The 12,191-nt window shown below is 53.6% G+C and overlaps 1 protein-coding gene across 2 annotated transcripts in view; it reads left to right on the forward strand.

Annotated features, from left to right (window-relative positions):
* Positions 1-22: 22 nt before the first annotated feature.
* The window catches only part of LOC142259784 (U3 small nucleolar ribonucleoprotein IMP4-like), a 32,991-nt gene continuing 20,822 nt past the window's right edge, over positions 23-12,191 (forward strand). For both annotated transcript variants that reach the window (XM_075331890.1, XM_075331891.1), the window contains exons 1-5: positions 23-122; positions 2,217-2,325; positions 2,400-2,483; positions 2,569-2,678; positions 3,512-3,644. In XM_075331890.1, the coding sequence (XP_075188005.1) occupies positions 120-122; positions 2,217-2,325; positions 2,400-2,483; positions 2,569-2,678; positions 3,512-3,644 (439 nt within the window). In that variant the 5' untranslated portion in view covers positions 23-119. The remainder of the gene's footprint in view (positions 123-2,216; positions 2,326-2,399; positions 2,484-2,568; positions 2,679-3,511; positions 3,645-12,191) is intronic.

Raw genomic sequence — 12,191 nt, forward strand, 5'->3', positions numbered from 1 at the left:
ATATGGTGCGACTGGGGGGCGCCATGTTTACTGAGGGCATCTGATCTCTGGTTGCGGATTGGTCGGCAGGACGGGGAAGTTGTGCTGATCGTTTCCACGTGTGAGAACCGGCCGGAACCATGGTGAGTACAGGCTGCGGGGTGATGTGATGCCCGTATACAGAGGTGTCCCATACATATAGAAGGGGGGCCTGTATATTTAGAGTTGTCCCTTTTATGTAGAGGATGCCCCCATATATAGAGGAGGGTCCCTGTCTGTCTGTACAGGGGGTCTCTGTGTGTAGAGGGGGGTCCCGTGTCTGTACAGGGGGTCTCTGTGTGTAGAGGGGGGTCCCGCGTCTGTACAGGGGATCTCTGTGTGTAGAGGGGGGTCCCGCTTCTGTACAGGGGGTCTCTGTGTGTAGAGGGGGGTCCCGCTTCTGTACAGGGGGTCTCCGTGTGTAGAGGGGGGTCCCGCATCTGTACAGGGGGTCTCTGTGTGTAGAGGGGGGTCCCGCGTCTGTACAGGGGGTCTCCGTGTGTAGAGGGGTCTCCCGCGTCTGTACAGGGGGTCTCCCGCGTCTGTACAGGGGGTCTCCGTGTGTAGAGGGGGGTCCTACGTCTGTACAGGGGGTCTCTGTGTGTAGAGGGGGGTCCCGCTTCTGTACAGGGGATCTTTGTGTGTAGAGGGGGGGTCCCGTGTCTGTACAGGGGATCTCTGTGTGTAGAGGGGGGTCCCGCTTCTGTACAGGGGGTCTCTGTGTGTAGAGGGGGGGTCCCGCATCTGTACAGGGGGTCTCTGTGTGTAGAGGGGGGGTCCCGCATCTGTACAGGGGGTCTCTGTGTGTAGAGGGGGGGTCCCGCATCTGTACAGGGGGTCTCCGTGTGTAGAGGGGGGTCCCGCATCTGTACAGGGGGTCTCCGTGTGTAGAGGGGGGTCCCGCGTCTGTACAGGGGGTCTCCGTGTGTAGAGGGGGGTCCCGCGTCTGTACAGGGGGTCTCCGTGTGTAGAGGGGGGTCCCGCGTCTGTACAGGGGGTCTCCGTGTGTAGAGGGGGGTCCCGCGTCTGTACAGGGGGTCTCCGTGTGTAGAGGGGGGTCCTGCGTCTGTACAGGGGGTCTCCGTGTGTAGAGGGGGGGTCCCACATCTGTACAAGGCGTCTCTATGCATGGAGGGTGCTCCCATGTCTATTCAGGGGGTCTCTGTGTGTAGAGGGGGGTCCCACGTCTGTTCAGGGGGTCTCCCTGTGTGGAGGGACGTCCCCGTCTGTAGAGGGCCGGGACTGCGCGGCCCCCGGTGTCCTCGTGTTACACAGATGTAGCAGAGCTGAGCTCACACTCCCGGATGTTGCCTCCTAAACCTGATCACATGATCTCCATTTTACATGAGCCCCCCATTACAAAAGTCTGGATTGGAGCCTCCCCGCTGCAGGGGCCCACAGTGGCCTGACAGGACCCCCCCTAACTACATAGATGTCGGCTCACCTTTCACCTCAGCATCTAAGTAGTTAAAACAGCGCTCGCTCCAGTCTCGGTGGTGTCACCCGATGAGGACGGAGCCTGCGGCGTACGTATATGATGGATGTTGGGGGGACGTTGCGCCCCGTACAGATGAGGCTGTTTGCGGAGCGTCGCTGCCCTGTGTGTCCATGGCTACTTCTCACTGGCTGAAACTGGGCCATTGCTCGGGTCTGTGCCATATTACAGGGGTCTTAGGAGATTGGACGGAGCGGTGGCCGAGCACGGTCCTCTCTGGTCTACACTGTGCTCCAGTCACGGTCCTCTCTGGTCTACACTGTGCTCCAGTCACGGTCCTCTCTGGTCTACACTGTGCTCCAGTCACGGTCCTCTCTGGTCTACACTGTGCTCCAGTCACGGTCCTCTCTGGTCTACACTATGCTCCAGTCACGGTCCTCTCTGGTCTACACTATGCTCCAGTCACGGTCCTCTCTGGTCTACACTGTGCTCCAGTCACGGTCCTCTCTGGTCTACACTATGCTCCAGTCACGGTCCTCTCTGGTCTATACTGTGCTCCAGTCACACTCCTACTGTGCTCCAGTCACACTCCTCCTAGCCGCGCTCCTGCCCCGGTACTCCACATATTACACCGGTATCAGACTGGGCTTCCACTTAGCGGTGGCCATAATTGCCCCCACAGAGACCCCTCCTCACTCCGCTATGTATGTATACAGCCTGTACACGTTGAGGCGCCCAGTGACTAATCCTCCGTTGTCTGTAGCTGCGCAGGGAGGCTCGTCTACGCAGGGAGTACCTGTATCGGAAGGCCCAGGAGGCCAAACAGCACAGCATAGAAGACAAGAAGCAGCGACTAAAGCGAGCGCTCGAAGGTTAGTGCCACCGTGGTAGAGCTCAGACACGGAGCGTGCCGGATCCAGACACTGACCCCCCTCTATATCCACAGAAAACAGGCTCATCCCCACAGAGATCCGCAGAGAGGCCCTCACTCTCCAGAAACAGCTCGAGTTTGATGATGAAGGTGGTGAAGGTAAGAGCGGGGACTACAAGACCCAGCATGACCTGGCGTGCACACATCTGCGTCGCATCATAACACAGATCTGTTGCCTTCTCAGGAGTGTCCTCGCACATGGACGATGAGTATAAGTGGGCCGGCGTGGAGGATCCGAAGGTCATGATCACAACCTCAAGGGACCCGAGTTCACGACTCAAAATGTTTGCTAAGGTATCAGTGGCACAGGGCAGCGTACCCCGATTTGTGGAAACGGGGTACAACTCCCAAACTCAAAAAGACCACCACAACCCAACCCTGATGGCATCCATGGGTCACGTCTCCAAAATATCAGGACGTAATGTAGCAAGACTTGACCCCAAATATATACTTTCGTTTTATAAGACGCACCCCAAATTTAGGGGGAAAATGGGGTCCGTCTTAAAATCCAGTTACTTACCAATGGGAGAGGGGGGCCACAAGAGGCAGGGGCGGTGGTGGAGTCGGGTGATGCTGCGGGCGGTGCGGTGCCTGTACCAGATGCTGTAAGCCAGGGAACATCCAGAAACTGTCTGTGGTGCGGGCTTCAAAGAAATGGCGGCCGGAGTCGGCGTGTGCATAGATTTAGCTCTCCAGTCAATGAGAAGCCGAGATCTCATCTGTGCACGCGCCATTTTCCTTAATTTCGCTGCCGGGAGATCAGTGGGCCGGAGGCGGCGCATGCGCAAGTGAGATCTTAAGCCAAGAGCTCCATCTACACACGTGCCATTATTTGAAGCCCGCACCGCCATTTTCAGGATGGCCCCTGCCTCTTTGCCCGCAACGATCACCAGCACGGCGCCCCCAGCATTGCCCTGCCTCCTGTGACCATAATCCACCACCTCCCGGTAAGCTACATTCGGATAAGACGCACCCCTTATTTTCCTCCCAAATTTGTGGCTGGAAAAGTGCGTCTTATAATCCGAAAAATACAGTAATAAGATCCAAACACGCAACAGACTACAACTCCCAGCATGCCGTCAGGACGAGGCGCTATCGTGTGATCTTACACTCTTGTTGTTCTCTAGGAGTTAAAGTTGGTGTTCCCCAATGCTCAGCGCATGAACAGAGGCAAGCACGAGATGGGAGCGCTGGTCCGGGCCTGCAAAGCCAACGAGGTCACTGACCTGGTCATCGTCCACGAGCACAGAGGCATGCCGGGTGAGCAGGAGGACCCCATAACAGTGGCATCATACAGTGTTACTGCTGATATCGGTCACACATAGGTGGTCTGTGATTCTGGTAGGGATCATTATTATTATTATTATTATTATTATTATTTATTATTATAGCGCCATCAATTCCATGGCGCTTTACATGTGAAAGGGGTGTACATAATAGGGACAAGTACAATAATCATAAACAATACAAGACACAGACAGGTATAGGAGGATAGAGGACCCTGCCCGCGAGGCCTCACAGTCTACAAGGGGAGAGAGGTCCCTGCCCGCGAGGGCTCACAGTCTACAAGGGGAGAGAGGTCCCTGCCTGCGAGGGCTCACAGTCTACAGGAGGAGAGCGGACCCTGCCCGCGAGGCCTCACAGTCTACAAGGGGAGAGAGGTCCCTGCCCGCGAGGGCTCACAGTCTACAGGAGGAGAGAGGTCCCTGCCCGCGAGGGCTCACAGTCTACAGGAGGAGAGAGGTCCCTGCCCGCAAGGGCTCACAGTCTACAAGGGATGGGTGCGGATACAGTAAGTGAGGGTAGAGCTGATTGTGCGGCGCTGTATCAGACTGAGGGTTACGGCAGGTTGTAGGCTTGTCGGAAGAGGTGGGTCTTCAGGTTCCTTTTGAAGCTTGGCAAGGTAGGCGAGAGTCTATGTTGTGGCAGAGCATTCCAGAGTATGGGGGAAGCACGGGAGAAATCTTGGATGCGATGGTGGGAAGAGGAGAGGAGAGGGGAGTAGAGAAGGAGATCTTGTGAGGATCGAAGGTTATGTGTAGGTAGGTACCGGGAGACTAGGTCACAGATGTAGGGAGGAGACAGGTTGTGGATGGCTTTGTAGGTCATGGTTAGTGTTTTGAACTGGAGTTGTTGGGCAATGGGAAGCCAGTGAAGGGAGTGGCAGAGAGGAGAGGTCGGCAGTAGCGGGGAGACAGGTGGATTCGCCGGCAGCATAGTTCAGAATAGATTGTAGGGGTGCGACACTGTTAGAAGGGAGGCCACAGAGCAGGAGGTTGCAATAATCCAGACGGGAGATAAGGGCATGTACTAGGGTTTTTGCAGCTTCTTGGGAAAGGAATGCACGGATCCGGGAAATATTTTTGAGTTTGAGGCGGCAGGAGGTGAAGACGGCTTGGATGTGTGGCTTGAAAGAGAGATCAGAGTCTAGAGTTACTCCCAGGCAGCGAGCGCGTGGGATCGGGGAGAGTGGGCAGCCATTGACATTGATAGATATGTCAGGTGGGGGAGTTAAGTGAGGAGGAGGAAAGACAATGAATTCTGTTTTGTCCATGTTCAGTTTTAGGAATCGAGCAGAGAAGGAGGATGAAATAGCAGACAGACATTGTGGGATTCTGGTTAGTAGAGAGGTAATGTCAGGTCCAGAGAGGTAGATCTGTGTGTCATCGGCATAGAGATGATACTGGAAGCGGTGGGCCTCTATGAGCTGTCCCAGGCCGAAGGTGTAGATGGAGAACAGCAGGGGTCCAAGAACTGAGCCTTGGGGGACCCCAACAGATAGAGGCGAGATGAGGAAGTGGTGTGAGAGTGGGAGACGCTGAAAGTTCGGTCGGTTAGGTATGAGGAGATCCAAGATAGGGCCAAGTCTGTGATGCCCAGAGATGAGAGAATCTGTAGTAGGAGGGAATGGTCTACTGTGTCGCAGGCAGAGGACAGGTCCAGGAGGAGGACGACAGAGCAGTGTCGCTTGGCTTTGGCGGTTAGTAGGTCATTAGTGACTTTGGTTAGGGCAGTTTCAGTGGAATGATGGGGTCGGAAGCCAGATTGTAGCTGGTCAAAGAGGGAGCAGGAGGAGAGGTGTGAGGACAATTCCAGATGGACATGCTGTTCCAGTAGTTTTGAGGCATAGGGGAGAAGGGATATGGGGCGATAGTTTGACACAGAGGAAGGATCAGGGGAGGGCTTTTTGAGGATGGGTGTGATGGAGGCATGTTTAAAGCATGCAGGGAAGACACCAGTTGTTAGTGATAGGTTGAAGAGATGGGTTAGGGCTGGGATGAGGACTGCGGTGATGTTGGGGATGAGGTGCGATGGGAGCGGGTCCAGTGCACAGGTGGTTAGATGTGATCTTGAGAGTAGAGTGATCATTGTGATCTGTAAAGGTCAGTGCAGCTGGAAAAGTGGGCTTATCTGCCTGATGTGAACTGCTCCCTAGCCTCATTCCACAGACGTGAGACACGAGCCCACCTTTCTCTGCAGTAATCTAGCGAACATGTTGTACGCTCATATCTTCCCCTTCAGTCCTGCGCTGTCGGCTAATGGACACCCCAGGACCACGTTCCAGTGGCGGGGATTTGCCATAGGAATACCCCTTTAAGGACCCCCATTCTCCGGGCTAGCAGAGAGCAGCAGTGAAGAACATTTTACCTTGGAGGACTGGGCACGGCTGTACATTACACAGGCGTCTATTGATTGCAATGAAAGTGGTGTAATACTTAGTGTGGCCTCTAGGAGCTGCTGCAGGGAAATGACACATTTACTGCTGAGCTCTCCCAGATTGTAGGTGATCACTGTTCTCTCTGGTGGAATCCACACTACCAGTGATCGGGGGTGGCTGCTGCTTTCACACTACGGTTTTTAGCACGCCTCATGAACGCTTTTTTGCTGCAAAAGCGAATCCTGTTTTTCTAAAGAGAAAAGCAAGTGCTATTTTACAGGATCCTGTCACTTGAAGTTTATGGGCGGGTATTGGAGTCATGTGATCGGGAGTGAGGGGAACTGATCGTGACACTGGAAATTCAGACGCAGCTGGGGGCAAAAGAGAGAGGAGAGAGGAAGAAAAGAGGAGGAGGAGAGAGAAAGAGAGGAGGAGAGAGAGAGGAAGAAAAGAGGAGGAGGAGAGAGGAGAAGAGGAGGAGGAGAAGAGGAGGAGGAGAGAGAGGAGAAGAGGAGGAGGAGAGAGAGGAGAAGAGGAGGAGGAGAGAGAGGAGAAGAGGAGGAGAGAGAAAGAGAGGAGGAGGAGGAGAGAGAAAGAGAGGAGGAGGAGGAGAGAGAAAAAGAGGAGGAGGAGGAGGAGAGAGGAAAAAAAGAGGAGGAGGAGGAGGAGAGAGGAAAAAAAGAGGAGGAGGAGGAGGAGAGAGGAAGAAAAGAGGAGGAGGAGGAGGAGGAGAGAGTAAGAAAAGAGGAGGAGGAGAGAGTAAGAAAAGAGGAGGAGGAGAGAGTAAGAAAAGAGGAGGAGGAGAGAGTAAGAAAAGAGGAGGAGGAGAGAGTAAGAAAAGAGGAGGAGGAGGAGAGAGTAAGAAAAGAGGAGGAGGAGGAGAGAGTAAGAAAGAGGAGGAGGAGGAGGAGAGAGTAAGAAAAGAGGAGGAGGAGGAGGAGAGAGTAAGAAAAGAGGAGGAGGAGGAGGAGAGAGTAAGAAAAGAGGAGGAGGAGGAGGAGAGAGTAAGAAAAGAGGAGGAGGAGGAGGAGAGAGTAAGAAAAGAGGAGGAGGAGGAGGAGAGAGTAAGAAAAGAGGAGGAGGAGGAGAGAGGAAGAAAAGAGGAGGAGGAGGAGAGAGGAAGAAAGAGGAGGAGGAGGAGAGAGGAAGAAAAGAGGAGGAGGAGGAGAGAGGAAGAAAAGAGGAGGAGGAGGAGGAGAGAGGAAGAAAAGAGGAGGAGGAGGAGGAGAGAGGAAGAAAAGAGGAGGAGGAGGAGGAGAGAGGAAGAAAAGAGGAGGAGGAGGAGGAGAGAGGAAGAAAAGAGGAGGAGGAGGAGGAGAGAGGAAGAAAAGAGGAGGAGGAGGAGGAGAGAGGAAGAAAAGAGGAGGAGGAGGAGGAGAGAGGAAGAAAAGAGGAGGAGGAGGAGGAGAGAGGAAGAAAAGAGGAGGAGGAGGAGGAGAGAGGAAGAAAAGAGGAGGAGGAGGAGGAGAGAGGAAGAAAAGAGGAGGAGGAGGAGGAGAGAGGAAGAAAAGAGGAGGAGGAGGAGGAGAGAGGAAGAAAAGAGGAGGAGGAGGAGGAGAGAGGAAGAAAAGAGGAGGAGGAGGAGGAGAGAGGAAGAAAAGAGGAGGAGGAGGAGGAGAGAGGAAGAAAAGAGGAGGAGGAGGAGGAGAGAGGAAGAAAAGAGGAGGAGGAGGAGGAGAGAGGAAGAAAAGAGGAGGAGGAGGAGAGAGGAAGAAAAGAGGAGGAGGAGGAGAGAGGAAGAAAAGAGGAGGAGGAGAGGAGGAGAGGGGAGTGGAGAGAGAGAGACTGTGATCACGCCAGGCTGGTTTCCGGCCAAACAGGATCCTGTCTATCAGTATAGCACCGTTCACATGCGTTTGCTGTATAGTCAGGATCCAGCGATTTTGCAGTATTTGGACGCAGCTCAAAAACACTACAAGGAGCGTTTTTGAAAAAAGTTAAAAAACTGCAAGTCGCTGGATCCTCATTATAACGCACGGAAACGCAAGTGAACGCATGTTGTCGCAAGTCCATTGCAAATGCATTGAAATGAAGAAGGGAATTTTGTTACTTACCGTAAATTCCTTTTCTTCTAGCTCTTATTGGGAGACCCAGACGATTGGGTGTATAGCTACTGCCTCCGGAGGCCACACAAAGCATTACACTAAAAAGTGTAAGGCCCCTCCCCTTCTGGCTATACACCCCCCGTGGGATCACGGGCTGCTCAGTTTTAGTGCTAAAGCAAGAAGGAGGAAAGCCAATAACTGGTTTAAACAAATTCACTCCGAGTAACATCGGAGAACTGAAAACCGTTCAACATGAACAACATGTGTACCCGCAAACAAACCCAAAAATCCCGAAGGACAACAGGGCGGGTGCTGGGTCTCCCAATAAGAGCTAGAAGAAAAGGAATTTACGGTAAGTAACAAAATTCCCTTCTTCTTCGGCGCTCTATTGGGAGACCCAGACGATTGGGACGTCCAAAAGCAGTCCCTGGGTGGGTAACGAAATACCTCATGTTAGAGCTGCAAGACAGCCCTCCCCTACGGGGAGGCCACTGCCGCATGCAGGACTCTTCTACCTAGGCTGGCGTCCGCCGAAGCATAGGCATGCACCTGATAATGTTTGGTGAAAGTGTGCAGACTCGACCAGGTAGCTGCCTGGCACACCTGTTGAGCTGTAGCCTGGTGTCGTAATGCCCAGGACGCACCCACAGCTCTGGTTGAATGGGCCTTCAGCCCTGATGGAACCGGAAGCCCCGCAGAACGGTAGGCTTCAAGAATTGGTTCTTTGATCCATCGAGCCAGGGTGGCTTTAGAAGCCTGCGACCCCTTGCGCTGACCAGCGACAAGGACAAAGAGTGCATCAGAGCGGCGCAGGGGCGCCGTGCGGGAAATGTAGAGTCTGAGTGCTCTCACTAGATCTACGAAATGTAAATCCTTTTCATACCGGTGAACCGGATGAGGACAAAAAGAAGGTAACGAGATATCCTGATTAAGATGAAACGAGGATACTACCTTAGGGAGAAACTCCTGAATGGGGCGCAGCACTACCTTGTCCTGGTGGAACACCAGGAAGGGAGCCTTGGATGACAGCGCTGCTAGCTCAGACACTCTCCGAAGAGACGTGATCGCTACCAGAAAGGCCACTTTCTGTGACAGTCGAGGAAGGGAAACATCCTTCCGAGGCTCGAAAGGCGGCTTCTGGAGGGCAACTAGTACTCTGTTCAGATCCCATGGATCTAACGGCCGCTTGTACGGGGGCACGATATGACAAACCCCCTGCAGGAACGTGCGCACTTTAGGAAGGCGTGCCAGACGCTTCTGAAAAAAACACGTATAGTGCCGAGACTTGCCCTTTAAGGGAGCCTAACGACAAGCCCTTTTCTAACCCCGATTGTAGGAAGGAAAGAAAAGTAGGCAATGAAATGGCCCGGGAGACACTCCCTGAGCAGAGCACCAGGATAAGAAAATCTTCCACGTCCGTGGTAGATCTTAGCAGACGTGGGCTCCATAGCCTGTGCCAAGGTGGCAACGACCTCTTGGAATAATCCTGAGAACACTAGGATCTAGGATGCAATGGCCATACAGTAGGTTCAGGGCCGTAGAATTCAGCTGTTGTGCCGATTCGTGAAACCCGTCCGGGTGCAGAGACCATTCTCCTGCGTCCACGCCCTGGTGACTGAGGAAGTCTGCTTCCCAGTTTTCTACGCCCGGGATGTGAACTGCGGAGATGGTGTAGCTCTGTCTTCCACCCCCAGCAGAATCCGGTGGACTTCCTGGGAGGCTCGCCGACTGCGTAGGCCGCCTTGGTGGTTGATGTATGCCACCGCTGTGGATTGTCCGACTGAATTCGGATCTGTTTGCCTTCCAGCCACTGCAGGAAGTCTTGCAGGGCAATATACACTGCCCAGAGCTCGAGACAATTGATCTGAAGAGTGGACTCCTCTGAAGAGAGTCCTTGATCGTCTGAGAAAGGGGGGCGTTCCTGTGTAGGGACATCGACTTCCCCTCACATTAGCGAAGAATGTTCTATTGAAGTGGACGCAGATGAAACTGCGTGAAAGGGACTGCCTCTGGAAGAGGCGTCTCCTTGAAGGAGAGACTGCACCCTCGTCTGCAGTGACCGCTGTTTGTCCAGTGGAAGCTTCACCATCGCTGAGAGAGTGTGAAACTCTATGCCGAGCTATGCCAGCGATTGGGTTTAACTTTGAAAAGTTGAGGACTCCCCCGAAACTCTGGGAAGTTTCCAGCGCCATGTGCAGGCTGTGTTGGCATGCCTTTTAAGAGAGTGCCTTGACAAGGAGATTGTCCAAGCAAGGGATCACAGAGTGACCGTGAGAGTGCGGGACTGCTGTCACTGCTGCCATCAACTTGGTGAACACCCGTGGGGCTGTCGCCAGACTGCAGGGTAGGGCTATGAACTGAAGATGCTCGTCTTTAATAACGCATCATAGCAAACGCCGGTGCCCTGGAGCAATCGGCACATGGAGATAAGCATCCTGATGTCTATTGATGCTAGGAAATCTCCTTGAGGCATTGAGGCAAAAACGGAGCGGGGGGTTCCATCCGGAACCGCCTGGTTTTCACGTGCTTGTTGAGCAGTTTAAGGTCCAGAACGGAACGGAAGGAGCCGTCCTATTTTGGCACCACGACCAGGTCAGAGCAAAAAGCGTATCTTGTTCCTGAGGAGGAACAGGGATTACCACTCCTCCTGCCTGCAGAAGAGCCTCTGCTCGGTCGGTGAGGAAGTTTTGAGACAAACTGACTCTCACCCACCGGCCTTTGACCTGTGGCAGGTAAATGTCGCTAAAGCGGGGGAGTCTGCCTCCGACTGCGGATGTGGAGTGCGAGGGCTGAAAGTCATGAGGAAAACGCCTTGGTTGCGGTTCCTCCGGCTGCCCTCCCCGGGCGTGATTGAGCCCGCCAGGAATCTGTGCCCCTCTGGGCCTTTCGAGTCCTCTTGGACAGGTGAATGATTTCATTTCACCACTTACCAACAGCCTGTCACCAGATAAAGGCAACCTGGTTAAGCACTTTGTTGGAAACAGCATTTGTTCCAATCTCTTACCACTAGGCTCTGCGTAAAAACACGGAGTTGGCGGACGCCACTGACGTACGGCTCGTAGAGTCTAGGACAGCTTTAACAGCTTGAGTCGCAATGCCGACATTGTGAGATTCAGGACGCTGCTGGGGCCCAGATGTACGTATGACAGCGTCCCCCTTGCAATACTAGCTGAAATGGCTTGGAGTGCCTCTGCGGCTGCGAATGCCTGAGCAACCGACCCGCCGCTAGTTTCATAGACAGATTGCAACCAGAGGCCTATCTGTCTGTCAATGGCATTTTTAAGTGAAAACCCATTCTCCGCTGCAACTATAGATCTAGCCGCAACCCTGGAGATTGGGGGATCCACCTTTGGACACTGGGTCTAGCGCTTGACCACGTCAGGGGGGAAGAGACAACGTGTATCATTAATACGGTTGGAGAAAAACGCTTATCGGGATAAGCGTTACGTTTCTGGACTGCGGCTCTGGAGTCAGAGTGACCAGAAAAAGTACTCAATATACACTTGAGATACCGAAATAGAGATTTCTCTTGCTGTGAAGCTGACTCCTCCACTGGAGGAGCTGAGGGAGAAATATCCAACCTTCCATTGATGGACGCTATAAGATTAGTCACTAAAGCGTCACCATCCGGGCATCCGGATTGAGAGCGGTCTCAGGATCAGAGTCCTGAACAGCTACGTTTGCCTCATCATACAGCGAGTACTCCTGCTGGGACCCTGACCAGTGATGAAGTGGAGGGCCGTTTTCAGCGAGCCCGCTTAGGCAGTCTGGGACTGTCGTCCGTGTCAGAGCCTGCACCCTGGGATGCCTGGAACCCCTCTGGGGCCTTGATTTGTTCCAAATCAGGGTGGCCAGGGGCATTGCAACAATATTGCCCAAGGACCGTCTGGGCTGCACAGTCTGTAAGATGTTAGTCATAGTCACAGACAATATATCAGCGGAAAAACTGGGACTCCGTCCCTGTCTCTCGACAGGGATCACAGGTGGTTCTTTTGGCCACATGTAGTCGAGACCCCGGTGAGCAATTGCACACACTGGGGGTCCTGGAACAGTATCACATGCCGTACATGACCGTACAGTGAATAGCATACAAGCATGAAGTAC

This window comes from Anomaloglossus baeobatrachus (assembly GCF_048569485.1).
Source record: "Anomaloglossus baeobatrachus isolate aAnoBae1 chromosome 9 unlocalized genomic scaffold, aAnoBae1.hap1 SUPER_9_unloc_4, whole genome shotgun sequence".
Lineage (NCBI taxonomy): Eukaryota > Metazoa > Chordata > Amphibia > Anura > Aromobatidae > Anomaloglossus > Anomaloglossus baeobatrachus.